Source organism: Trachypithecus francoisi, unplaced genomic scaffold (genome assembly GCF_009764315.1).
Source record: "Trachypithecus francoisi isolate TF-2019V2 unplaced genomic scaffold, Tfra_2.0 Lachesis_group12, whole genome shotgun sequence".
In the NCBI taxonomy this organism is placed as follows: Eukaryota; Metazoa; Chordata; class Mammalia; order Primates; family Cercopithecidae; genus Trachypithecus; species Trachypithecus francoisi.
The window spans coordinates 92,473,476-92,497,787 of record NW_022681457.1 but is presented as its reverse complement, the minus strand read 5'-3'; the positions used below and the strand labels follow the sequence as shown (position 1 = coordinate 92,497,787).

Below are 24,312 nucleotides of genomic sequence, written 5' to 3'. Positions count from 1 at the left end.
ATTTTTAGGTATGAAGGCAGCTGGGAATGAAAAACAGAAAAGGCAGAAGATATTTTTAGGTACTCTAGGGAGCAGACTATCCCTGCACGCAGGAGTGCAGTGGCGTGATCATGGCTCACTATAGCCCTGAACTCCTGAGCTGAAGTTATCTTCCCACCTCAGCCTCTCAAGTAGCTAGGACTACAGGCAGGCACCACCATGCCTGGTTTTTTTGTTTGTTTGTTTGTTGTTTGTTTGTTTTTTGACACAGGGTCTCATTCTGTCACCCAGGCTGGAGTGCAGTGGTACGATCTCAGCTCACTGCAACCTCTGCTTTCTGGGCTCAGGTGATTCTCCAGCCTCAGCTTGCCAAGTAGCTGGATTTAAAGGTGTAAGCCACCATACTAATTTTTTGGTAGAAATGGAGTTTTACCATTTTGCCCAGGCTGATCTTGAATTCCTGAACTCAAAGCAATTCGCCTGCCTTGGCCTCCCAAAGTGCTGGGATTACAGGCGTGAGTCACCATACCCAGCCTCTCTCAGCTAATTCAAAAAATTTTTTTTGTTGAAACAGGGTCTTGCTGTTTTGCCCAGGCTGGCGTCAAACCCTTGGCCTCAAGAGATCTTCCTACTTTAATCTCCCAAAGTGCTGAGACTTTAAGCATCAGCCACCATGCCTGTATTCTTTTTAAAAAATTATAAAAATGATTTTTATTTTTTACTTGCAGTTCCAAGCACAGTATGTTTTAGTTTTACATGTTTGATTGTTATATAGATGGAACCACACAGTATTTATTATGTGACTTTCTTATTTTTGCTAAACATGTTCTTTTTTTTTTGAGACGGAGTCTCGCTCTGTTGCCCAGGCTGGAGTGCAGTAGCCAGATCTCGGCTCACTGCAAGCTCCGCCTCCTGGGTTTATGCCATTCTCCTGCCTCAGCCTCCCGAGTAGCTGGAACTACAGGCGCCCGCCACCTCACCCGGCTCGTTTTTTGTATTTTTTAGTAGAGACAGGGTTTCACCGTGTTAGCCAGGATGGTCTCAATCTCCTGACCTTGTGATCTGCCCGTCTCGGCCTCCCAAAGTGCTGGGATTACAGGCTTGAGCCACTGCGCCTGGCTGCTAAACATGTTCTTGAGACTCACCCATGTTGATATGTGTAGCTGTATTTATTTATTTATTTATCTATTTATTATTATTATTTTTTTGAGACAGAGTCTCGCTCTGTCACCCAGGCTGGAGTGCAGTGGCGCGATCTTGGCTCACTGCAAGCTCCACCTCCTGGGTTCACACCATTCTCCTGCCTCAGCCTCCCCAGTAGCTGGGACTGCAGGTGTCTGCCACCATGCCTGGCTAATTTTTTCTATTTTTTAGTAGAGACTAGGTTTCACTGTGTTAGCCAGGATGGTCTCGATCTCCTGACCTCATGATCTGCCCACCTCGGCCTCCCAAAGTGTTGGGATTACAGGTGTGAGCCACCGCGCCTGGCCGCTGTATTTATTTTTACTGTATTTCATTGAAATAAATGTATTCTAGTCTGTTATCTCATTGATGGGCATTTGATTTGCTTCTGGGGTTTGACTATTGCAAATACTGCTGCTATGAACTTTCTTGAACATGTCTCTTGATACATATATGCTAAAGTTTCACTAAAGGATATACTAGGAGTAGAATTGGGTGAGGACATATGAAAATATTCACCTGTATGAGATAAAGCCCAAATAGTTTCCAATTGCCAGCTATGTAGGAGAATTGCAGTTGCTCTGAGTCCTTGCCAAAACTTGATTTTGTCAGATTTCAATTTTGTTGCTAATTTAGGTAGACATGAAATGGTATCTTATTATCTTTAATTTGTATTCCCCAATTCCTATTCAACCTTTTTGCCCATTTTCCTATTTGGTTGTCGTTTTTTTTTTTTTTTTTTGAGACAGTGTCTCACTCTGGCACTCAGGCTGCAGTGCAGCAGTGTGATCTCGGCTCACCGCATCCTCCGCCTCCCAGGCTCAAGCCATCTTTCCACCTCAGCCTCCTGAGTAGCTGGGACCACGGGTGCATGCCACCACACTTGGCTAATTTTTGTATTTTTGTAGAGATGGGGTTTTGCTGTGTTAACCAGGTTGGTCTCATACTCCTGGGCTCAAGTGATCTGCCCACCTTGGCCTCCCAAAGTGCTGAGATTACAGGCATGAGCCACAGTGCCTGACCCATTTCTTTTATATATTAAATGTCCATTTTTACTTATTCATTGCATATATACTCATCAAGCACCTATTTTGTGCCAGGCAGTATGTGTGTGTCTGGCTTTGGGCTCTCTGTTTGGTTGACTTGGTCTGCTTATTGACCCATATGCCAATACCACAGTGGCTTAATTACAGTAGCTTTATATTATAGTAAGTCTTATTATGTGGTAGCATAGTTCTCCCACTTTGTTCTTCTGAAAAAGTGATTTGGCTATTTGCCCTTTCACTTTTTTATTCTTTTTCTCGCTCTTTTTTTTTTTTTGAGACAGAGTTTTGCTCTTGTTGCCCAGGCTGGAGTGCAATGGTGCAATGTCAGCTCACTGCAATCTCCACCTACTGAGCACCGGGGATTACAGGCACGCGCCACCATAGCCAGCTAATTTTGTATTTTTAGTAGAGATGGGATTTCTCCATGTTGGTCAGGCTGGTCTCTAACTCCCAACCTCAGGTGATCCGCCCGCCTTGGCCTCGCAAATTCTGGGATTACAGGTGTGAGCCACGGCACCCGGTCTCTTTTTGTCTCTTTTAGAGACAGTGTTTTACTCTGTTGCCTGGGCTAGAGTACAGTGGCACAGTCATAGCTCATTGCAGCCTCAGGCTCCTGGACTCAAGTAATCCTCCCTCCTCAGCCTCCTGAGTAGCACTTCTTTTTAATTTAATTGTGATTTTGATATGTGTTTCACTAATTCACCAAGGTCTATTTAGATCTGATTATGTTGTTTGTTGTTGTTTCTGTAGGATCCTGGACTGTGTTTCCTGTGTATTTTGTGATTTTTGACTGTGGGGTAATGCAGTAGCCCACTCTTATCTGAGCAGGGATACTTTCTAGGACCCCCAGTAGATACCTGAAACCATGGATAGTACTGTACCCTATATATGTTATATTTTTTCCTATACATATATACCTCTGATAAAGCTTAATTTTTAAATTAGGTAGAGTAAGAAATTAACAACAATAATAATAAACTAGGACAATTATAACAATAAACTGTTTGCAGTTTCTTCCATAGAAGATTCATTCCTGGCCAGGTGTGGTGGCTCATGCCTGTAATCCCAGTGCTTTGGGAGGCCAAAGCTGGTGGATCACCTGAGGTCAGGAGTTCGAGATCACCTTGACTAATATGGTGAAACCCTATCTCTACTAAAAATACAAAATTAGCCAGATGTGGTGGCGCATGCCTGTAATCCCAGCTACTCAGGAGGCTGAGACAGGAGAATCATTTGAACCTGGGAGGCAGAGGTTGCAGTGAGCTGAGTTCTCACCATTGCACTCTAGCCGGGGCAACGAGAAACTCCTTCCCAAAAATAAAAAAAAAGAAGATTCATTCCTACTGTAGATCTTAGCTCTTAGCGACTTCAGCACAGGATTTTTTTCTTTCCTTATTGTATTAAGAACTTCAACCCGGCCGGGCGCGGTGGCTCAAGCCTGTAATCCCAGCACTTTGGGAGGCCGAGACGGGCGGATCACGAGGTCAGGAGATCAAGACCATCCTGGCTAACACGGTGAAACCCCGTCTCTACTAAAAAAAATACAAAAAACGAGCCGGGCGAGGTGGCGGGCGCCTGTAGTCCCAGCTACTCGGGAGGCTGAGGCAGGAGAATGGCGTAAACCCGGAGGCGGAGCTTGCAGTGAGCTGAGATCCGGCCACTGCACTCCAGCCCGGGCGACAGAGCGAGACTCCGTCTCAAAAAAAAAAAAAAAAAAAAAAAAAAGAACTTCAACCCTTTCATGTAAAGGAAGCACGGCACAGCTTCTCTTTGGCATATTGCCAACATCACTACTCTTGTACTTTGGGGCCATTATTAAGTAAAATAAGGGTTTCTTGAACAGAAACACTGTGATACCTTGATAACTGACCTGATTACTGAGAGGTCTACTAAGTGACTCACAGGTGGGTAGTATACAGTGTGGATATGCCAGATAAAGGGATGATTCACACCCAGGGGACAGACCTGGATGTTACAGAATTTCATCATGAATGGCTCACAATTTGAAACTTATGAATTGTTTATTTCTGGCATTTTTCATGTAATATTTTTGGACAGTGATTGTGTGTCACTGGAACTGTAGAAACCACAACTGAAGATAAGAGGGCACTGCTGTATTCTTTGGAACTTTGAGTCCTGGGATGAAGATGGGTTGTTAGAAGGTGATTTGCTTTTACTTTGTAAAAGAGGTGGCTCTTTCCTTCAGAGATTTGGGATAAGGGATGAATTTCAGATAATAGGAAGAACATGAGCACAAACACTGTTGAAAAGCTCTATAGCTCTCTAGATCTTAAGGAAGAGTTGTTTGGAGTATAATATTTGTGAAAGAGAATGGGGCAGTTACATTGGGAAGGGAACCATGTGAAATTTCTTGATTGCTATATCAAAGAACTTAGACTCTTTACTTCGTCAACGGGGTGTCATTGAATGAGAGCAGTACATTAACGTTTTAAGATTTTTGTGATACCAGTATGGAAGATGGAAGATGATAAGGTTGGATAGAAATAGGACCAATTAGGAGGCAAAAATACTCCATGTGAGATTTAATTTATGTATGGATTTTGTTTTATTTTTTCTTTTTAAGATTTAATTTATGTATGGATTTTGTTTTATTTTTTTTTGAGATGGAGTCTTGCTCTGTCGCCCAGGCTGGAGTGCAATGGCGCAATCTTAGCTCACTGTAAGCTCCGCCTCCTGGGTTCACGCCATTCTCCTGCCTCAGTCTCCCTAGTAGCTAGGACTACAGGCGCCCGCCACCATGCCCGGTTAATTTTTTGTATTTTTGTATTTTTAGTAGAGACGGGATTTCACCATGTTAGCCAGTATGGTCTCAATCTCGTGATCCGCCTGCCGTGGACTCCCAGGCGTGAGCCACGGTGCCTGACCTGTTTTATTTTTTGAGATAGGGTGTTGCTCTGTCATCCAGGCTGGAAATCACAGCTCACTGCAGCCTCACCCTCCTGGGCTCAAGTGATCCTCCCACCTCAGTCTCCTGAGTAGCTGGGACTACACTGTGTGCTACTATACCTGGCTAATTTTCGCATTTTTTATAGAGATGGGATTTCTCCTTGTTGTGTAAGCTGGTCTCAAAGTGCTGGGCCCAAGTAGTCTGCCCTCCTTGGCCTCTCAAAGTGTTAGGATTGTAGGCATGAGCCACCACACCCAGCCAAGAGTTAATTGGTTAGGTCAACAGTTACTTATTGAGCAGCTGCTATATGTCAGGCACCATGCTTGTTGTTCAAATAAAGGTAGAACCTGCTCCTGGCTTCCCAGAGTAGACCAAGCAAACATGCAATTTCTATGCAGTTTGGTGAGTGAAATGATAAGGGAAGTACAGGCTTCTCAGGGTAGCATTTCAGAGAGTTACTTAACTGAGATTCTGAGAGGTCAAGGACAGCTTTTTGGGGGAATTGGCTTTTCTACTCTCTCTCTCTCTTTCTCTCTCTCTCTCTTTTTTAAGAGACAGCCTTGGCCGGGTGTGGTGGCTCACGCCTGCAATCCCAGCACTTTGGGAGGCCGAGGCAGGCAGATCACCTGAGGTCAGGAGTTCGAGACCAACCTGGCCAACATGGTGAAACGCTGTCTCTACTAAAAATACAAAAATTAGCTGGGCATGGTGGTGGATGCCTGTAATCCCAACTACTCGGGAGGCTGAGGCAGGAAAGTCGCTTGAACCTGGGTGGCGGGAGACTGCAGTGAGCTGAGGTTGCACCACTGTACTCCAGCCCGCGCAACAGAGCGAGTCTCAGAAAAAAAAAAAAAAAAAAAAAAAGCCTTGCCTTGTTGCCAAGGATGGAATGCAGTGGCTATTCCTAGGTGAGATTATAATGCACTATAGCTTCAAACTCCTGTGCTCAAGTGATTCTCCTGCCTCAGCCTCCCAAGTAGTTGAGACTACAAGTGTGTGCCTGGGTTGACTTTTAATTTGCAATCTAGGGCCGGGCGCGGTGGCTCAAGCCTGTAATCCCAGCACTTTGGGAGGCCGAGACGGGCAGATCACGAGGTCAGGAGATTGAGACCATCCTGGCTAACACGGTGAAACCCTGTCTCTACTAAAAATACAAAAATACTACCCGGGCGAGATGGCGGGCGCCTGTAGTCCCAGCTACGCGGGAGGCTGAGGCAGGAGAATGGCGTGAACCCGGGAGGCGGAGCTTGCGGTGAGCTGAGATCCCGCCACTGCACTCCAGCCCGGGCGACAGAGCGAGACTCCGTCTCAGAAAAAAAAAAAAAATTGCAATCCAGAGGTTGAGTAGAGGGTATGAAGAGAACGGTGTTGTAGGTCATAGCATGTATAAAGGCCTAAAGGTGAGAGAGATGGCCCTTGGGGAACTACAAGCAAAATGGTGCTTGGCAGATTGGCACAGTGAATGAGATCAATTCAGCCTCTCAAACATGTTTTATTTAACTCACTAAGTATTTTAAGGACTTTAGGTTAGTGACCAACCTTTAAAAAATGAAATCTGTCCAGAAAGGATCTGGCAGTTGGGCCCAAATTCCCTCATGGCAGTCATCAGTTAGAGCTATGTAAATAAAGGCTGCCCTCTGCTCACCAGTGTTTTGTTTATGTTTGTTTTAAACACCAAGTTAGCTAAACTGACCAGCCCTTATGAGTGCTTTGAGTTTGGTGTTCCCTGGGATAGAGCACAAAATATTTAGGGGAGTGCAAGTAGGGTAAGCAGGCAGATTATTCTGGTTTTCCAAGCCAGGTTAAAGAGTTTGAACTTGATGTTTTGTGTAATGAAGCCATTGAAGTGTTTTTAGAGGAGAGTGACATGATTCAGTTTGCATTTTAAGACTGATAACTCTATAACAGGCACAGTGACACAAGCTCGTAATCCCAGCTACTAGCAAGGGTGAGGCAAGAGGATCATTTGAGCCCAGGAGTTCGAGACCAGCCTGGGCAACATAGGGAGCTCCTGTCTCTAAATAAAAAAGAAAAAGACAGGCCGGGCGTGGTGGCTCATGCCTGTAATCCCAGCATTTTGGGAGGCTGAGGCGGGTGGATCACCTGGGGTCAGCAGTTTGAGACCAGCCTGGCCGACATCCCCATCTCTACTAAAAATACAAAAATTAGCCAGGCGTGGTGGTGGGCGCCTGTAATCCCAGCTACTCGCGAGGCGGAAGCAAGAGAATTGCTTGAACCTGGGAGGCAGAGGTTGCAGTGAGCCAAGATTGTGCTGTTGCACTCCAGCTGGGTGACAAGAGTGAAACTTGGTGATAAAAAGAAAAAAAAAAAGGCCGGGCGCGGTGTCTCACGCCTGTAATCCCAGCACTTTGGGAGGCCGAGATGGGCAGATCACAAGGTCAAGAGATCGAGACCATCCTGACTAACACGATGAAACCCCATCTCTACTAAAAATACAAAAAAATTAGCCGGGCGTGGTGGCGGGTGCCTGTAGTCCCAGCTACTCAGGAGGCTGAGGCAGGAGAATGGCGTGAACCCGGGAGGCGGAGCTTGCAGTGAGCCGAGATCGTCCCACTGCACTCCAGCCTGGGTGACAGAGAGAGACTCTACCTCAAAAAAAAAAAAAAGAGAGAAAGAGAAAAGAGAGAGAGAAAGAAAGAGGGAGAGGGGGAGAGGGAGAGAAAGAGAGAAAAAGAAAGAGAAAGAAAGAAAAAGAGAAAGAAGGAAGGAAGGAAGGAAAGAAAGAAAAGAAAAGAGAAAAGAGAAGAAAAAGACAGACAGAAAAGTGTCTGCCTGTAGTAATGAGCATAAATTAACAATGGTTAAGAGGGAGGCTAGGATACCAGTTAGGAGATTGTTGCCAGAATCTAAGTCAAAAAAAATGGTAGCCCCGGAATGGAAGTGGACAGGTTTGACAGATAATACATTGATGGTAGTTTCAAGAGAAGCTGAATGTAGTGGATGAAAAAAGAAGAATCAAAGATGTTACCCCCGACCGGGTGTGGTGGCTCATGCCTGTAATCCTGTTACTTTGGGAGGCCGAGGCCGGCAGATCACCTGAGGTCAGGAGCTTGAGACTAGCCTGGCCAACATGGTGAAACCCTATCTCTACTAAAAATAACAAAAATTAGCTGGGCGTGGTGGCGGGCTCCTGTAATCCCAGCTGCTTAGGAGGCTGAGACAGGAGAATCACTGAACCTGGGCAGCAGAAGTTGCAATGAACCGAGATCATGCCATTACACTCCAGCCTAGGCGACAGAATGAGACTCTGTCTCAAAAAACAAAACAAAACAAAAACAAACAAACAAAAAAAACAAAGGTGATACCCTGGCTTCGATCTTGAACAGCTAGGTGGTTGATGCTGAGAATAGGAAACCTGGGAAAGAGGGGCATAGGAAAAATAGGGTAGTAGATGCAATCAAGATTATGGAGGCACGAGAGAGACTGGCAATGGATTGAAACGGGAAAGCAAAAAAGGGCAGAGTTTAAAATGACACTTAGGTTTTCAGCCTGAGTAGACGTTGGTATCATTAACAGAAATAGTGAAAGAGAACTTCTGGAAGTTAAGTGGAATTTGAATGCTTCTAGGCTCTCAACAACAAATTGTTTAGTCCAGTTGAATTTGAAGTGCCGGCCGGGCGCGGTGGCTCAAGCCTGTAATCCCAGCACTTTGGGAGGCCGAGACGGGCGGATCACGAGGTCAGGAGATCGAGACCATCCTGGCTAACATGGTGAAACCCCGTCTCTACTAAAAATACAAAAAACTAGCCGGGCGACATGGCGGGCGCCTGTAGTCCCAGCTACTCGGGAGGCTGAGGCAGGAGAATGGCGTGAACCCGGGAGGCGGAGCTTGCAGTGAGCTGAGATCTGGCCACTGCACTCCAGCCTGGGCGGCAGAGCGAGACTCTGTCTCAAAAAAAAAAAGAATTTGAAGTGCCTTTAGGATTTGTGGGTGGAGCAGACCGAGAAGCTATTGGACCTATGAATCTGGAGCTCAGAACTAAGATCAAAATGGAGTTTGTGCAGTCATCTGTGTAGAAGGGATAGCCAGACCAGAGTTTTGATGACATTAGGAAGAGGATAAAGGGCTTAGTATAGTAAAAACAACTTGGTATTTGGAGCCAAGTCTTTTTTCTTTCACTGTGGGTGTTTTGGTTTGCCTTTTTAGAGGTAGGGTCTCACTGTTTGCCCAGGCTGGCCTTGAACTCCTGGGCTCAAGTGATCCTTACATCTTAGACTCCTGAGCAGCTGGGACTACGGTGCATGCCACTGCACCTGGCTTCACTATGCCTGTTTTTGATAAAACAGCATCTGTCATTCAGTCTTGTATGCCACATTAAATTAAGCGAGGATTAAATGAGAGTCAAAGTACCTGGAGCCAGATCTCTGGATTCCTTCCAGTTTACCAGCTGTGTAACCCCAGGCAAATTACTTAACCTCTCTCTTCTGTAGTTTCCTCCCTGTGAAATAAGTATAATAATAATATGGTTTTTTTTTTTTTTTTTTTGGTGATGGACTCTCACTCTGTTGCCCAGAGTGCAGTGGCATGATCTCGGCTCACTGCAACCTCTGCCTCCTGGATTCAAGCGATTCTCTGCCTCAGCCTCCCGAGTAGCTGCGATTACAGGCGCCTGCCACAACGCTCGGCTAATTTTTTGTATTTTTAGTAGAGATGGGATTTCACCATGTTGGCCAGACTGGTCTCGAACTCCTGACCTCAAGTGATCTGCCCCGCTCAGCCTCTCAAAGTGCTGGGATTACAGGCATGAGCTATTGTGCCCGGCCATGAACTTTTTTGTGTTTGTTTTTTGTTTTTTCAGACGGATTCTCACTCTCTGTCGCCCGGGCTGGAGTACAGTGGCACCATCTTGGCTCACTGCAACCTCTGCCTCCCAGGTTCAAGCAGTTCTCTACCTCAGCCTCCTGAGTAGTTGGGATTATAGGTGCATGCCACCACGCCCGGCTAATTTCTGTATTTTTAGTAGAGACGGGGTTTCACCATCTTGGCCAGGTTGGTCTTGAACTCCTGACCTCTTAATCCACCCTCCTCTGCCTCCCAAAGTGCTGGGATCACAGATGTGAGCCTCTGTGCCCGGCCAAACTTTTTTTTTTTGAGACAGAGTCATGCTCTGTTGCCTAGGCTGGAGTACAGTGGCACAATCTGGGCTCACTGCAACCTCTGCTTCCTGAGTTCAAGTGATTCTCATACTGCAGCCTCCCGAGTAGCTGGGATTACAGGCTCCCGCCACTGTGCCCAGCTAATTTCTGTAGAGATGAGATTTTGCCATGTTGGCCAGGCTGGTTTCAAACTCCTGGCTTCAAGCAATCCTCCCGCCTCGGCCTCCCAAAATGCTGGGATTATAGGCGTGAGCCAACGTACCTGGCCATGAACTTTAAAAGGTGTTTTTTTGTTTTGTTTTGTTTTTCAGAGATGGGGTCTTGGGAGTCTGAACCTATTCTGGCTAGGAGAGGTTGCCTGATAATTTATTTTATTTTATTTTATTTATTTATTTTTTTGAGCTGGAGTCTCACTTTGTTGCCCAGGCTGGAATGCAGTGGCATGATCTCAGCTCACCGCAGCCTCTGCCTGAGTTCAAGCAATTCTTCTGCCTCAGCCTCCTGAGTAGCTGGGATTCCAGGCACCCGCCACCACTCCCAGCTAATTTTTGTATTTTTAGTGGAGATGGTGTTTCACTATGTTGGCCAGGGTGGTTTCAAACTCCTGGCCTCAGGTGATCTGCCCACCTCAGCCTCCCAAAGTGCTGGGATTACAGGTGTGAGCCACTGTGCCTGACCCTGATAATTATTTTAAAAAAGAGAAAAAGACAGGGTCTCACTATGTTGTCCAGGCTAGCCTTGAAGTCCTAGGCTCAAGTGATCCTCCAGGGCTTAGATCTTTAAAAGGTGGTTGTGAGAATCATATGAGATAGCATTTAAAGTGTCTGAAAGAGTGACTGTCATAGAGGAAACAATAAATGTTGGCTGTGTATTGAAAATGCTTTATAAACTACAGAAAATAGGGCAGGTTCTCAAATAACATCACTTCATTCAGCATCATTTAATTATAACGTTGAGGAGAAAAATAACTGATATCTGGCGTGGCCACTATCTGTGTGGTGTTTGCACATTCTCCCCTTGTCTGTGTAGGTTTTCTCCGGGTACTCCATTTTTCTGCCACATCCCAAAGATGTGCATGTGAGGTGAGTTGGCATGTTTTCATGGTCCTAGTCTGAGCAAGTGTGGATATGGGTGTGAGTGCACCCTGTGATGGAATGGCATCCTGTCCAAGGTTGGTTCCTTGTGCTGAGCTGCAGGGACAGGCTCTGGTCACCCTTGGAAATGAATGATTGAATTCAAATTATTGTCAAATAAAAATTCATAAAGTAGACAATAATCATACAGATGCACAACAATAAAAGATGTGATACAGAAACAATGAGCCAGCCTGCCGTATTTATTATTGTTCATTTTTGAACTGCATGATGGCAGAAGTTCTCCTTGCAATTTTCACTTTGCATACATTTATTATGTGATTTAACCCACCACCACCACAACCACCATCACTCACTGATTCACCAAAAATTGGGTAAATAATAATGTATATATTTTTTGAGACGGGGTCTCGCTCTGTTGCCCAGGCTGTAGTGCAGTGCCAAGATTATAACTGACTGCAGCCTCGACTTCCCTGGGCTCAGGTGATCCACCTTAGCCTCTTGAGTAGCTGGGACTATAGGCAAGTACCACCACAGCCGGCTAATTTTTTATATTTTTGTAGAGACAGGGTTTCACCATGTTGCCCAGGCTGGTCTCAAACTCCTGGGTTCAAGTGATCCACCTGCCTCCGCCTCCCGAAGTGCTGGGATTTTAAGCATGAGCCACTGCACCCAGCCCAATAATCATCTTCCTTATTTTTATAAATCTTTCTTAAATATAGGGATAGTTCACATTTATTTTAGTATTTAATGTTTGAAGTGTTTTGGGTCTTTATTGAGAATTTTAGTGATGTTTTTGTGACAGAAATATGCCGTAGGAGCTTAAATTCTTGTTTTTATCAATTATCCTATGGTACAATTGGTTTCTTTATACATTGTTTTGCCTACAGTCACAATTTCCAGGAACTTGTGGATGACATTAAGTGAGGACTTTCGTTGTACTGGTAATTAGAGAGGCAGAGGGTCGTCTCTGAAGAAGACCTACCTTTAAGGAATGAGAGGAAAAGAAGAGAATTTTAAAAAGAGGGAAGGAGGAATCAGAATGTTGGGATAACCAGGAAATTATCTTGTCAAGGAAGTGGCAAGGGGAGGATGTGATAAAAATTGTTGATGTGATGACTTGTAAAGGATTTCCCATCTGTTTCAGTTGTCATTAGATACCCTTTTTTTGTGAACTCTTGGAGCCATTTTGTCCATAATTTTATAATACATATGTATACATATATTTTTTTATTTTTTATTTTTGAGAGGGAGTTTCGCTCTTGTTGCCCAGGATGGAGTGCTGTGGTGCAATCTCAGCTTGCTGCAACCTCCACCTCCTAGGTTCAAGCGATTTTCCTGTCTCAGCCTCCCAAGTAGTTGGGATTACAGGTGCATGTCACCACGCCCAGCTAATTTTTGTATTTTTCATAGAGACCAGTTTTCATCATATTGGTCAGGCTGGTCTCGAACTCCTAACCTCAGGTGATCTGCCCGCCTCAGCCACCCAAAGTGCTGGGATTACAGGCGTGAGCCACCACACCCGGCCAGTTTTATATAATATTTAATAATAAAAAGTAATAATTTTGTAGGCCGAGCACGGTAGGCTCACACCTGTAATCCAGCACTTTGGGAGGCTGAGGCCGGCGGATCACCTGAGGTCAGGAGTTCAAGACCAGCCTGGCCAACATGGCAAAACTCCATCTCTACCAAAAATACAAAAATTAGCTGGCGTGGTAGTGGGCACCTGTAATCCCAACTACTCGGGAGGCTGAGGCAGGAGAATCTCTTGAACCCGGGAGGCGAAGTTTGCAATGAGCTGAGATCACGCCATTGCACTCCAGCCTGGGTAACAGAGTGAGACTCCACCTCAAAAAAAAAAAGAAAAAGAAAACAGAAAAAAAAGGGCCTGGCGCAGTGGCTCATGCTTGTAATCCCAGAACTTTGGGAGGCCGAGGCAGGCGAATCACAAGGTCAGGAGATCGAGACCATCCTGGCTAACACTGTGAAACTCCATCTCTACTAAAAATACAAGGCGGAGCTTGCAGTCAGCCGAGATCGTCCCAGTGCACTCTAGCCTGGGCAACAGAGTGAGACTCCGTATCAAATAATAATAATAATAATAATTTTGTAAAGCGCCTTACAGTTTACAAAGAGATTTAACAACCTCTTCCGATTCTCTTAACTTCCCTGTGTGGTCCATGTTGTCCCTGTTTAATAAATGAGGAAATGGAGGTTCAAGAGATAGTAACTTGCCTAAGCAACAGAGCTTGAGTTACTCTAGGCCTTCTGATACTCTGTCTCTTGTGGTAATCTTGTTTGCCTAGTTAGCTTGTAAATCTCTTGAGGCCTGAATCTAATCAGTTTTTTCTTTTTATTCTTTATAGCACCTAGCTCCATGCTGCGCAGGAAATAGAAATATTCAAACTAGATTGAGTGGACTGGCCGTGGTCAAAAATAACTTGCCCTTTCTCCCTTCTGCCCTCTAGCGCCCTCACAAAGCCAATGCTGAGGAGATGACCAAGTACCATAGTGACGACTACATTAAATTCTTGCGCTCCATCCGTCCAGATAACATGTCGGAGTACAGCAAGCAGATGCAGAGATGTAAGTCCATTCTGTTCCTCCACACTCTCAAGCCCCCAGTTGCATCTTACTTTCCACTGCAGAAGCCCGCTCTGCTGTCCTTGCACCTCCCATTCAGTGGACACCAGACTTCCCCTACCTCCTAAAGGTGCCAGAGTGCTTTTTCCCCTCAAGTCGGGTTTTTCATGTTTCCTGATTTGTGAACGATAGAGGGTAGTACTTTTTCTGGTTATGTTCACAACACTGTCCCAAGAGTACTGTAATTATTGTAGTGGAAAAAGCACTGACCCGGGACGGGGAGACAGTAGATACAGTAAAATTTAACTCTAACTCTCAGCTGACTGGGCAAGTCACTTCTCCTCAGATTTTTGTAAAGCAGACTGGGCCATGTGATCTCTGATTTCTGTCCGACTGTAACTGTTTTAACTTGGTGGGTATTGATTGAGAATTTAGAGGCCACTCAGGACAGAGGCTAGATGGTGTAATCTTTGAGATGAGGTGATTGCGCCCCGGCCCCTTGGACTTGAAACTTCAGAGCAGGCCTCATCTTGGAAGCCACGCTTAGTTTGTAGGAATTGTGGGAATTATTTTAGCTGGGGCGGGGGGGGGGGGGCAGTATTCAAATTTGGAACAAAACTATCATACCTGACTTCCCCCTTGTGTTATTTTAGAAATTATCTCTTAGCACCTAAGACTTCATATAGTGTAACAGCATTGTCCAGAAGAAGTTTTGATTAATTTATGACAGCTTAGATTGAAGTGTCAGAAAATATGCGGCACTTGTTTATTGCTGCTGACCACAAAGTAGTCTTATTCCCAAAGAAGAAAGTTATTTATAACTTATTATAACTAATAGTAACTGTACAGTAGTATTGATGACAGAACCACAGAGACCTTCCTTGAAGCATTAAGCTTCTTTGCTACCGACAACTCCGGGAGCTGCCAGCCGCTGTGAGTGAGGTGTTTGCTCTCTGAATTGCAGGGTCTTATTTCCCTCCAAGATGAGGCAAATTCATGCCTTTCCTATAGATGGCTTTAGAGGTTTCCATAACCCATTTAGGCCAAGGATCAGGCTCTATTCTCAGCAGAGTGGGCTGTCACTAGAGGAGCAGCTTGCTATTAAAGTAAGAAAATAAGCTTTCATGTCTTAGTTTGAATCCTCGGTCTCCTAGCCCCTCTGGTGTTATTTCCCCGCCCCCTCCTTTTTTTTTTTTTTTTTTTTGAAACTTTTTTTTTGAGACAGAGTTTCACTTTTGTTGCCCAGGCTGGAGTGCAATGGGGCGATCTCTGCTCACCACAACCTCCGCCTCCTGGATTCAAGTGATTCTCCTGCCTCAGCCTCCCGAGTAGCTGGAATTACAGGGATGTGCCACCACACCCGGCTAATTTTGTATTTTTAGGTTTCTCCATGTTAGTCAGGCTGGACTCGAACTCCCAACCTCAGGTGATCCACCGGCTTTGGCTTCCCAAAGTGCTGGGATTATAGGTGTGAGCCACCGTGCCCGACCTGTTTTCCCTCTTTAAGAGGAACACAGGACAGGTACAGCGGTTCATACCTGTAATCCTAGCACTTTGGGAGCCCAAGGTGGGAGGATTGCTTGAGCCCAGCCAGGAGTTTGAGACCAGCCTGGGCAATATAGTGAGACCCCCATCTCTACAAAAAAATTTAAAAATTAGCTGGGCATGGTGGTGCACACCTGTGGTCCCAGCTGCTCAGGAGGCTGAGGAGGGAGGATCTTTTGAGCCTGGAAGGTCGGGGCTGCAGTGAGCCATGATTGTACTACTACACTCTAGCCTGGGCAGCAGAGTGAGACCAAAAAAAAAAAAAAGACATTAGTGCCTATTTCATAGTGAAGGATGGGGGGATAAGTGAAGATAATGTATTTAAAGTATCTACCCTCAATGAATTGCTTTTGATATTTTGCTGTTGTATAATCACTTTTGCTATTATGACTTACTATTTTTATTATTTACAAACTTATCAAGGCAGACAAAATACTATGCCCTTAGGAGTATGCGGGTTCTGCCCTGGTGCTCCAATTTTTCTCAATCCAGCATTCTAAAGTTGTACATTAAAAAATTCAGTCTGGTTGGGCATGATGGCTCACACCTATAATCCCAGCACTTTGGGAGGCCAAGGCAGGCAGATCACCTGGGGTTGGGAGTTTGAGACCAGCCTGGCCAACATGGTGAAACCCCGTCTCTACTAAAAATACAAAAATTAGCTTGGTTTGGTGGTACATGCCTGTAATCCCAGCTACTCAGGAGGCGGAGGCAGGAGAATTGTTTGAACCCAGGAGGCAGAGGTTGCATTGAGCCGAGATCGTGCCACTGCACTCCAGCCTGGGTGACGGAGCGGGACTCCATCTCAAAAAAAAAAAAAATTTGGTCTGGGCACCTATAGTCCCAACTACTCAGGAGGCTGAAGCAGGAAGATTGCTTGAGCCCAGGAGTTCAAGGCTAGTTTGGGCAATATAGTGAGACCTGATCTCTAAAAAAAAATTTTTCTAATTAAAATAATTTGGTCTTGGATTTTTCTGTCATCAGAAATGGGGGTAGGAAGAATAAGCCTCTCTAAGGACTTCAGAGTACCTCACTGAGTTGATTCATAGGGTTATGGAGGGTCAGAGTAGACAAAGACTTTAGATGTCACTTAACACAGTGCTTTATAACCTGGGTTATCTACCAAGACAGTAATGAGCTCTTTTTAAAAAAATAATTATTTTGGGCCGGGCGCGGTGGCTCAAGCCTGTAATCCCAGCACTTTGGGAGGCCGAGACGGGTGGATCACGAGGTCAGGAGATCGAGACCATCCTGGGTAACACGGTGAAACCCCATCTCTACTAAAAATACAAAAAACTAGCCGGGCGAGGTGGCGGGCGCCTGTAGTCCCAGCTACTCCGGAGGCTGAGGCAGGAGAATGGCATAAACCCGGGAGGCAGAGCTTGCAGTGAGCTGAGATCCGGCCACTGCACTCCAGCCTGGGCGACAGAACGAGACTCCGTCTCAAAAAATAAATAAATAAATTTTATTTTTATTCTTGTTTTTAGAGATGGGGTCTTGCTTTGGCATCCAGGGTAAGTACAGTGGCAAGATCATAGCTCACTGCAGCCTCAAATTCCGCCCCCCCCTTTTTTTTTTTTTGAGACGGCGTCTTGCTTTGTCGCCCAGGCTGGAGTGCAGTGGCGCGATCTCGGCTCACTGCAAGCTCTGCCTCCCGGGTTCACGCCATTCTCCTGCCTCAGCCTCTGAGTAGCTGGGACTACAGGCGCGCACCACCACGCCCGGCTAATTTTTTGTATTTTCAGTAGAGACGGGGTTTCACCGTGTTAGCCAGAATGGTCTCGATCTCCTGACCTCATGATCCGCCCGCCTCGGCCTCCCAAAGTGCTGGGATTACAGGCGTGAGCCACCGCGCCCAGCCTCAAATTCCTCTTACTCCTTAACTTGCCCTTTTAGAATATGTACCAATATCTAACCTAGGCACTGGATGTAGTAGAATGCACCTGTAATGCCAGTGCAGGAGGGATAGCTTGAGGCCAGGAGTTCAAGACCAGCCTGAGCAGCATAATGAGACCTCCCATCTCTTTAAAAAAAATAGTAAAAAATTAGTTAGGCATAGTGGCACATGCCTGTAATCCCAGCTACTCAGGAGGCTGAGGCAGGAGAATTGTTTGAACCTGGAAGGCAGAGGTTGCAGTGAGCCAAGATCGCACCACTGCACTTCGGCCTGGGCAACAGAGCAAGACTCCATCTCAAAGAAAAAAAAAAAAGAAAAAACATATTTTAGACACACATAAAAAGCATAAAAAATAATATAATACACTTTGGGAGGTCAAGGTGAGCGGATCACAAGGTGAGGAGATGGAGACCATCCTGGCTAACACGGTGAAACCTCGTCTCTACTAAAAATACAAAAAAATTAGCTGGGCGAGGTGGCGGGCGCCTGTAGTCCCAGCTACTCGGGAGGCTGAGGCGGGAGAATGGCGTCAACCCAGGAGGCGGAGCTTGCAGTGAGCCGAGATGGTGCCACTCCATCCTGGGCAACAGAGTGAGACTCCGTCTCAAAATAAATAAATAAATAAATAATAATATAACGAACATCGGCTGGGCGCAGTGGCTCACGCCTATAATCCCAGCACTTTGGGAGGCTGAGGCGGATGGATCACGAGATCAGGAGATCGAGACCATCCTGGCTAACACGGTGACACCCCATCTCTACTGAAAATACAAAAAATTAGCCGGGCGTGGTGGTGGGTGCCTGTAGTCCCAGCTACTCGGGAGGCTGAGGCAGGAGAATGGCGTGAACCTGGGAGGCGGAGCTTGCAGTGAGCTGAGATCGCACCACTGCACTCCAGCCTGGGCAACAGAGCAAGACTCTGTCTCAAAAAAATAAAAATAAAATAATAATAATATAATGAACATCCATGTGCCCACTACCCAGCCGGAGAAAGAAAACATTATCAATACAGTTGATGCCCCCTTGGGCATCTTTCCTTGATCACATACCCTTTCTCTCCCACTCCCCCAGCCCCCCACCCCATTACCAGCACTGCCAAGGTATAAGCACTATCCTGAGATTAGTGTTTAATCCCCACATCTCTTTCTACAATGAGCATTTGACTGCCTTCTCTGCCTCCACCTCTCACCCAGTATTGCTTCCCTTTAGTCTAAAACTAGCCTGAGAATGAGAAAAGTGTTTATAGTGGACAGAGAGAAACCCATAGAAAAGTCCTCCCTAGCCTCACAGATTAGCTCACATGAGTATCTGCTCTTCCATTTGCCCCCTTTTCATCTCTAATCACATAGTTTATTGACTGGGAATAAATGGGCTGGTCATTTCAGCCACATGTTGGTTTGGGGCCTGAAGAAAAACATTTTTTTTTCTCACGTCCAAAACACCCATTTCTTCCCATGGAGGCTCCATATCCCAAATAAGAGTATAAACAAAGCTTTGGAAACGCAGGCAGGCCAAACCCTGTGCAGGGGGAAGTGGCCAGAGAGGGAAATCAGTCGCCAATGGATAAACAGCCGGGGCCCAGGGACCAAAGTTCTTATTTACACAGCCTCCCAGTGTTTACCCAGGAAGTGAGGAAGAGACCCACCCGCTGCACACTCCCTCATGCAGCCACGCTTCCGCAGAGCACCAGATCTTGGCACCCTCCAAGTTTAGGGCAGAACCAGAGCTGGTAACTCTTGTGGTCATTGTAGATATTGAGCTTCAACTGTGTCTTGAACGTTTACCAGCACGGTCCAAACTGGGCTCTTCTGCTGTCACCCCAGGGCTGCTCCTTCCTCTGCTTTTGGAACTCTTGTCAGTAACAGTAGGTACAGTAGAAGGCTGGGCAAGAAAATAAGTATGCAGGCCCATACTTCCTGCCTCTGACTTCCTGTAGCTCATCGATGTCTCAGCAGTTACTTTTTTTGTTTTTTGTTTTTTTTTTTTTTGAGACGGAGTCTCACCCTGTCACCCAGGCTGGAGTGCAGGGGTGCGATCTCGGCTCACTGCAACTTCCGCGTTTTGAGTTCAAGTGATTCTCCTGCCTCAGCCTCCCAAGTAGCTGGGATTACAGGCTCATGCCTGGCTCATTTTTGTATTTTTAGTAGAGACAGGGTTTTGTCATGTTGGCCAGGCTGGTCTCGAACTCCTGACCTTAAGTGATCCAACCACCTTGGCCTCCCAAAGTGCCGGGATTACAGGCGTGAGCCACCACACCCGGCCGGCAGTTACCTTTTCTGTAAGAGGTTTGGAGCTATAAGGTTTCTCTAGGTCTGAGTCTACAACCTCCAGGTGTGCTTTCCTTCCTGTTTTCATTTCATTTGCCTTGTTGTTTGCATATGTTTCCACATTATGTACTACTTGGTACTTTTACCCCATTAGGCTTGAAATAACTTGACTCCAGTTGTCACTGTGAATGTAGCAGTAAGACACTGGACTATGAGAGTCAAGACACCGGGACCCTGATTCTGGTTCTGCTACTGCCTGGTTTTATAACCTTGGGCAAATCACTTAACTGCTCGGTATCTGTTCCTCCGCACAGTGGGGTTGATATCTGTCTTGTCCAGCTCATAGAGTTGTGAGGATCACACGAGGTTGTATATGTGAAAGGACTTAGAAAAGGGCCAAGATATATTTTCACAGGCTTTTAAGACAGACAAACCGGCTGGGCGCGGCGGCTCACGCCTGTAATCCCAGCACTTTGGGAGGCCGAGGCGGGCGGATCACAGGATCAGTAGTTCGAGACCAGCCTGGCCAACATGCAAAACCCCGTCTCTACTAAGAATGAGGAAATCAGCCAGGCGTGGTGGTGGCAGGTGCCTGTAATCCCAGTTACTCAGGAGGCTGAGGTAAGAGAATCGCTTGAAACTTGAGGGCAGAGATTGAAGTGAGCCAAGATTGCGTCACTACACTCCAGCCTGGGCAACAAGAGCGAAACTCTGTCTCAAAAACAAAACAAAACAAAACAAAACAGACAAACCAAAGCTTGAGGCTTGCATACTGCTTCTGCCATTTACTAACAGTTCACCTCTCTGAACCTGTTTCCCTACTTTTTTTCTTTTTTTTTTTTTGAGACAGGGTCTCTGTCTCGCCCAGGCTGGAGTGCAGTTGTGTGATCTCAGCTCACTGCAACCTGTGCCTCCCGGGTTCAAGCGGTTCTTGTGCCTCAGCCTCCCAAGTAGCCGGGATTACAGGCACCTGCCTCCACACCTGACTAATTGTTATGTTTTTGGTAGAGATGGAGTTTCGCCATGTTGCCCAGGCTGGTCTCGAACTCCCGGCCTCAAGTGATCCTCCTGCCTCAGCCTCCCAAAGTGCTGGGATTACAGGTGTGAGCCACTGCGCCAGGCCCTGTCTCCTTACTTATAAGATGGGACCAAATCTTACCTCAGAAGCTTGTGTGAAGATGGATGATCTCGGGTATTTAACGCATGTAGCACAGTGTCTGACGCATTGTAAGTGCCCAGTGAACAATGTTCTCTGAGTCTCTGTTCTTGCCCCTTGTTTGTCAGCTGGCGTGAGGTCCAGAGGGTAAATTTTTCTCCCTCCAGAAACGAACCAACGTTTTCCAAGTTGCTAACTGCTTCTCCATATTAGATTTTTGTTAATTTTCTGACCAGTGGGTGAGGTGGGATATCAGTATTGCTTGTTATAGATAATGGGCTAAGACCAGATGTGATGGCACAAGCCTATTGGGAGGCTAAGGCAGGAAGACTGCATGAGACCTAGGGAACATAGTGAGACTCTGTCAAAAAAAGACTCTACAAAAAAAAAAAAAAAAAAAGCCGGGGCATAGTGACATGCACCTGTAGTCCAAAGTACTTAGGAGACTGAGGTGGAAGGATTTCTGGAGCCCAGGAGGTTAAGGTCAAGGCTGCTGCATGTGAGCCATGTTTGCACCACTGCATTCCAGCCTGGGCAACAGAGCAAGCCCCTGGCTCTAAAAAAGAAAAAAATAATAATGGACTAAAGCTCAAAGATGTTAAACAACTTGATGCAATCATACAGCCAGTAAGTAGTAGAGCCTGGACTAGAACCCACACCTCCTGAATTTAAAGTCTATGTTTTTTTCCATCAGCTCATAAATATGTAAACTAAAGGAAATTGTGGAAACTAACCTTTTACTTATTTCTTTCAAGTCAACGTTGGTGAGGACTGTCCAGTATTCGACGGCCTGTTTGAGTTCTGTCAGTTGTCTACTGGTGGTTCTGTGGGTAAGGAATATTCATCCTCCCCCGAGGGGTAGACTGGGTTGTTCTAGTGAGGTCTGCCTTTTAGGCTGCTATCCTAGTTGGCTGATCTGAAACCATGTAGAATGGTCCTGTGGTTTTTACTTAAGTCTCTAAAATGGCTGGTATAATGTCTCACACCTGTAATCCCAGCACTTTGAGAGGCTGAGGAGGAGGATTGCTTGAGGTCAGGAGTTCAAGACCAGCCTGGGCAACATAGTGAGACCCTTGTCTCTACAAAAAAATAAAGTAAAAACAATTAGCTGGGCATGGTGACTTGTGCCTGTAGTCCCAGCTACTCAGGAGGCTGAGGCTTAAACCCAGTAGGTTGAGGCTGCAGTGAGTCGTAGTCACACCACTACACTCTAGCCTGGGCAACAGAGCAAGACTCTGTCTCAAAAAAAAAAAAAAAAAAAAGTTTAAAAAGTCTCTAAAATGTCCTTCTGGTTCAGTCCCAGCCCAAGTTCAATCTCTGACTTGGTACTGACAGGTGTCCTTGACTGTCCTCTCCTACTAAGAGATCTTATGTACAGGAGTTCCCTGCAGACCTCCTGGGGTTGTTAAGATGCTGTATGTAAAAGCAATTTGTGAACTGCAAAGTGTTATAAAAATGGAAGTGTCATCATCTGTGAATCTGTCCTATGAAAAAGTATGGTAATTACCTTTAGAGGTCAGAAATACTCCCCACATATCTCCCACTTCCATTTGCAACTTTTGGGTTATCTCCAGGATTACTCTAAACCCTTTCTTAAATATTTATTTTCCTGTGATCCCCCACCAATATAATCATTGTGTCCACCCCCGCTGCCCCGCCAGTATAATCACAGAAAACAAAGAAGTGCACAGAAAAAAACACAGTCACCGATAGTCACAGGGTTGGTGGATAACCTCTGTTACCATGTTGGTGTTTGGCCATTCTTTGTTGTGTGTGTTTATATCTGTATAACACATATACAACATCTATATTTTACAAAAGTGGGTTATATACATATCACATATATATGGTTTTATGCCTGCATTTCCTACTTAACGAAAGTGTCTGTAGTTTTCTACAGCTTGCTTTCTTGTGGCTCTGTGATCATTCCATGTTGTGGATTTACTTGAGTTGATCTAATCTGTCCCTCTTCTTGATAATTTGGATCTATCTATGCTTTTATTGCTGTTAAAATCAACACTGCAGCCACATACGGTGGTTCACGCCTGTAATCTCAACCCTTTGGGAGGCCGAGGCAGGTGGATCACCTGAGGTCAGGAGTTTTGAGACCAGCCTGGCCAACATGGTGAAACCTCATCTCTACTAAAAATACAAAAATTAGCCAGGCGTGGTGGCACACGCCTGTAATCCCAGCTACTTGGGAGGCTGAGGCAGGAGAATTGCTTGAACCTGGGAGGTGGAGGTTGCAGTGAGCCGAGATCGTGCCACTGCACTTCAGCCTGGGTGACAGAGTGAGACTCCATCTCAGAAAACAACAACAACAAAAAATTAACACTGCCACAAATGCACTTGCACACATGGGTGTGTATTTCTCTTTTACTTCTTCTGGGACCTATTTGTGCTAGTGCTTTTTGACCTAGTGTATCGGCACTATCTTTGGTCACTTTTTTTTCTTTTTTTTTTTTTTTTTGAAATAGAGTCTCCCGGCCGGGCGCGGTGGCTCAAGCCTGTAATCCCAGCACTTTGGGAGGCCGAGACGGGCGGATCACGAGGTCAGGAGATCGAGACCATCCTGGCTAACACGGTGAAACCCCGTCTCTACTAAAAAATACAAAAAAAACTAGCCGGGCGACATGGCGGGCGCCTGTAGTCCCAGCTGCTCGGGAGGCTGAGGCAGGAGAATGGCGTAAACCCGGGAGGCGGAGCTTGCAGTGAGCTGAGACCCGGCCACTGCACTCCAGCCTGGGCGGCAGAGCAAGACTCCGTCTCAAAAAAAAAAAAAAAAAAAAAAAGAAATAGAGTCTCCCTCTGTCACCCAGGCTGGAGTGCAGTGGCGTGATCTTGGCTCACTGCAACCTCCGCTTCCTGGGTTCAAGCAATTCTCTTGCCTCAGCCTCCCCAAGTAGCTGGGACTACAGGTGTGTACCACCACACCCGGCTGATTTTTTTTTGTATTTTTAGTAGAGACAGGGTTTCACCATGTTGGCCAGGCTGGTCTTGAACTCTTGACCTCAGGTGATCTGCCCACCTCAGCCTCCCAAAGTTCTGGGATTACAGGCGTGAGCCACCGCACGTAGCCTATCTTTGGTATTTTTTCAAAGTTCCTTGACCATGAGCCATAGTAAGAAATAAATTTACACATGCAATCCAGGATACATATAACACATATGCATGCATGCATACACTCACTCACTCTGAAGCCAGAGTTTTACAAAAGAGCAGTTACCTTTACTGTTACTCTGATATTTTTTCTATGATATTTCATTAAATATATATATATACTAATAATGATGCACTAAATCAGTTTTAAGGCCTGCTAATGGGTTACTACCCTCAGTTTGGAAAATAGTATTTTAAGAGTAGCCAGTATCATGTTTATTTCCTGCTGGAGTAGGGTGGGAGGGAGGGGACTAATCTATGAATTATACAATACAGCTGTTGAATAGGCAGGTCTTAACCTCTCACTCGGTTCCCTGGGCTTCTTGGAAGAAGGGGAAAGTGGCTTAGTAACGAGTTTATGTTCTCTCTTCCCATGCC

General features: G+C 45.8%; 1 protein-coding gene across 1 annotated transcript in view; it reads left to right on the top strand.

The window, feature by feature from the left end:
• The window catches only part of HDAC1 (histone deacetylase 1), a 44,908-nt gene that overhangs the window by 13,880 nt on the left and 6,716 nt on the right, over positions 1–24,312 (top strand). Inside the window, exons 3-4 of the mRNA XM_033227292.1 lie at positions 13,796–13,913; positions 21,531–21,605. Of these exons, the coding sequence (XP_033083183.1) occupies positions 13,796–13,913; positions 21,531–21,605 (193 nt within the window). The remainder of the gene's footprint in view (positions 1–13,795; positions 13,914–21,530; positions 21,606–24,312) is intronic.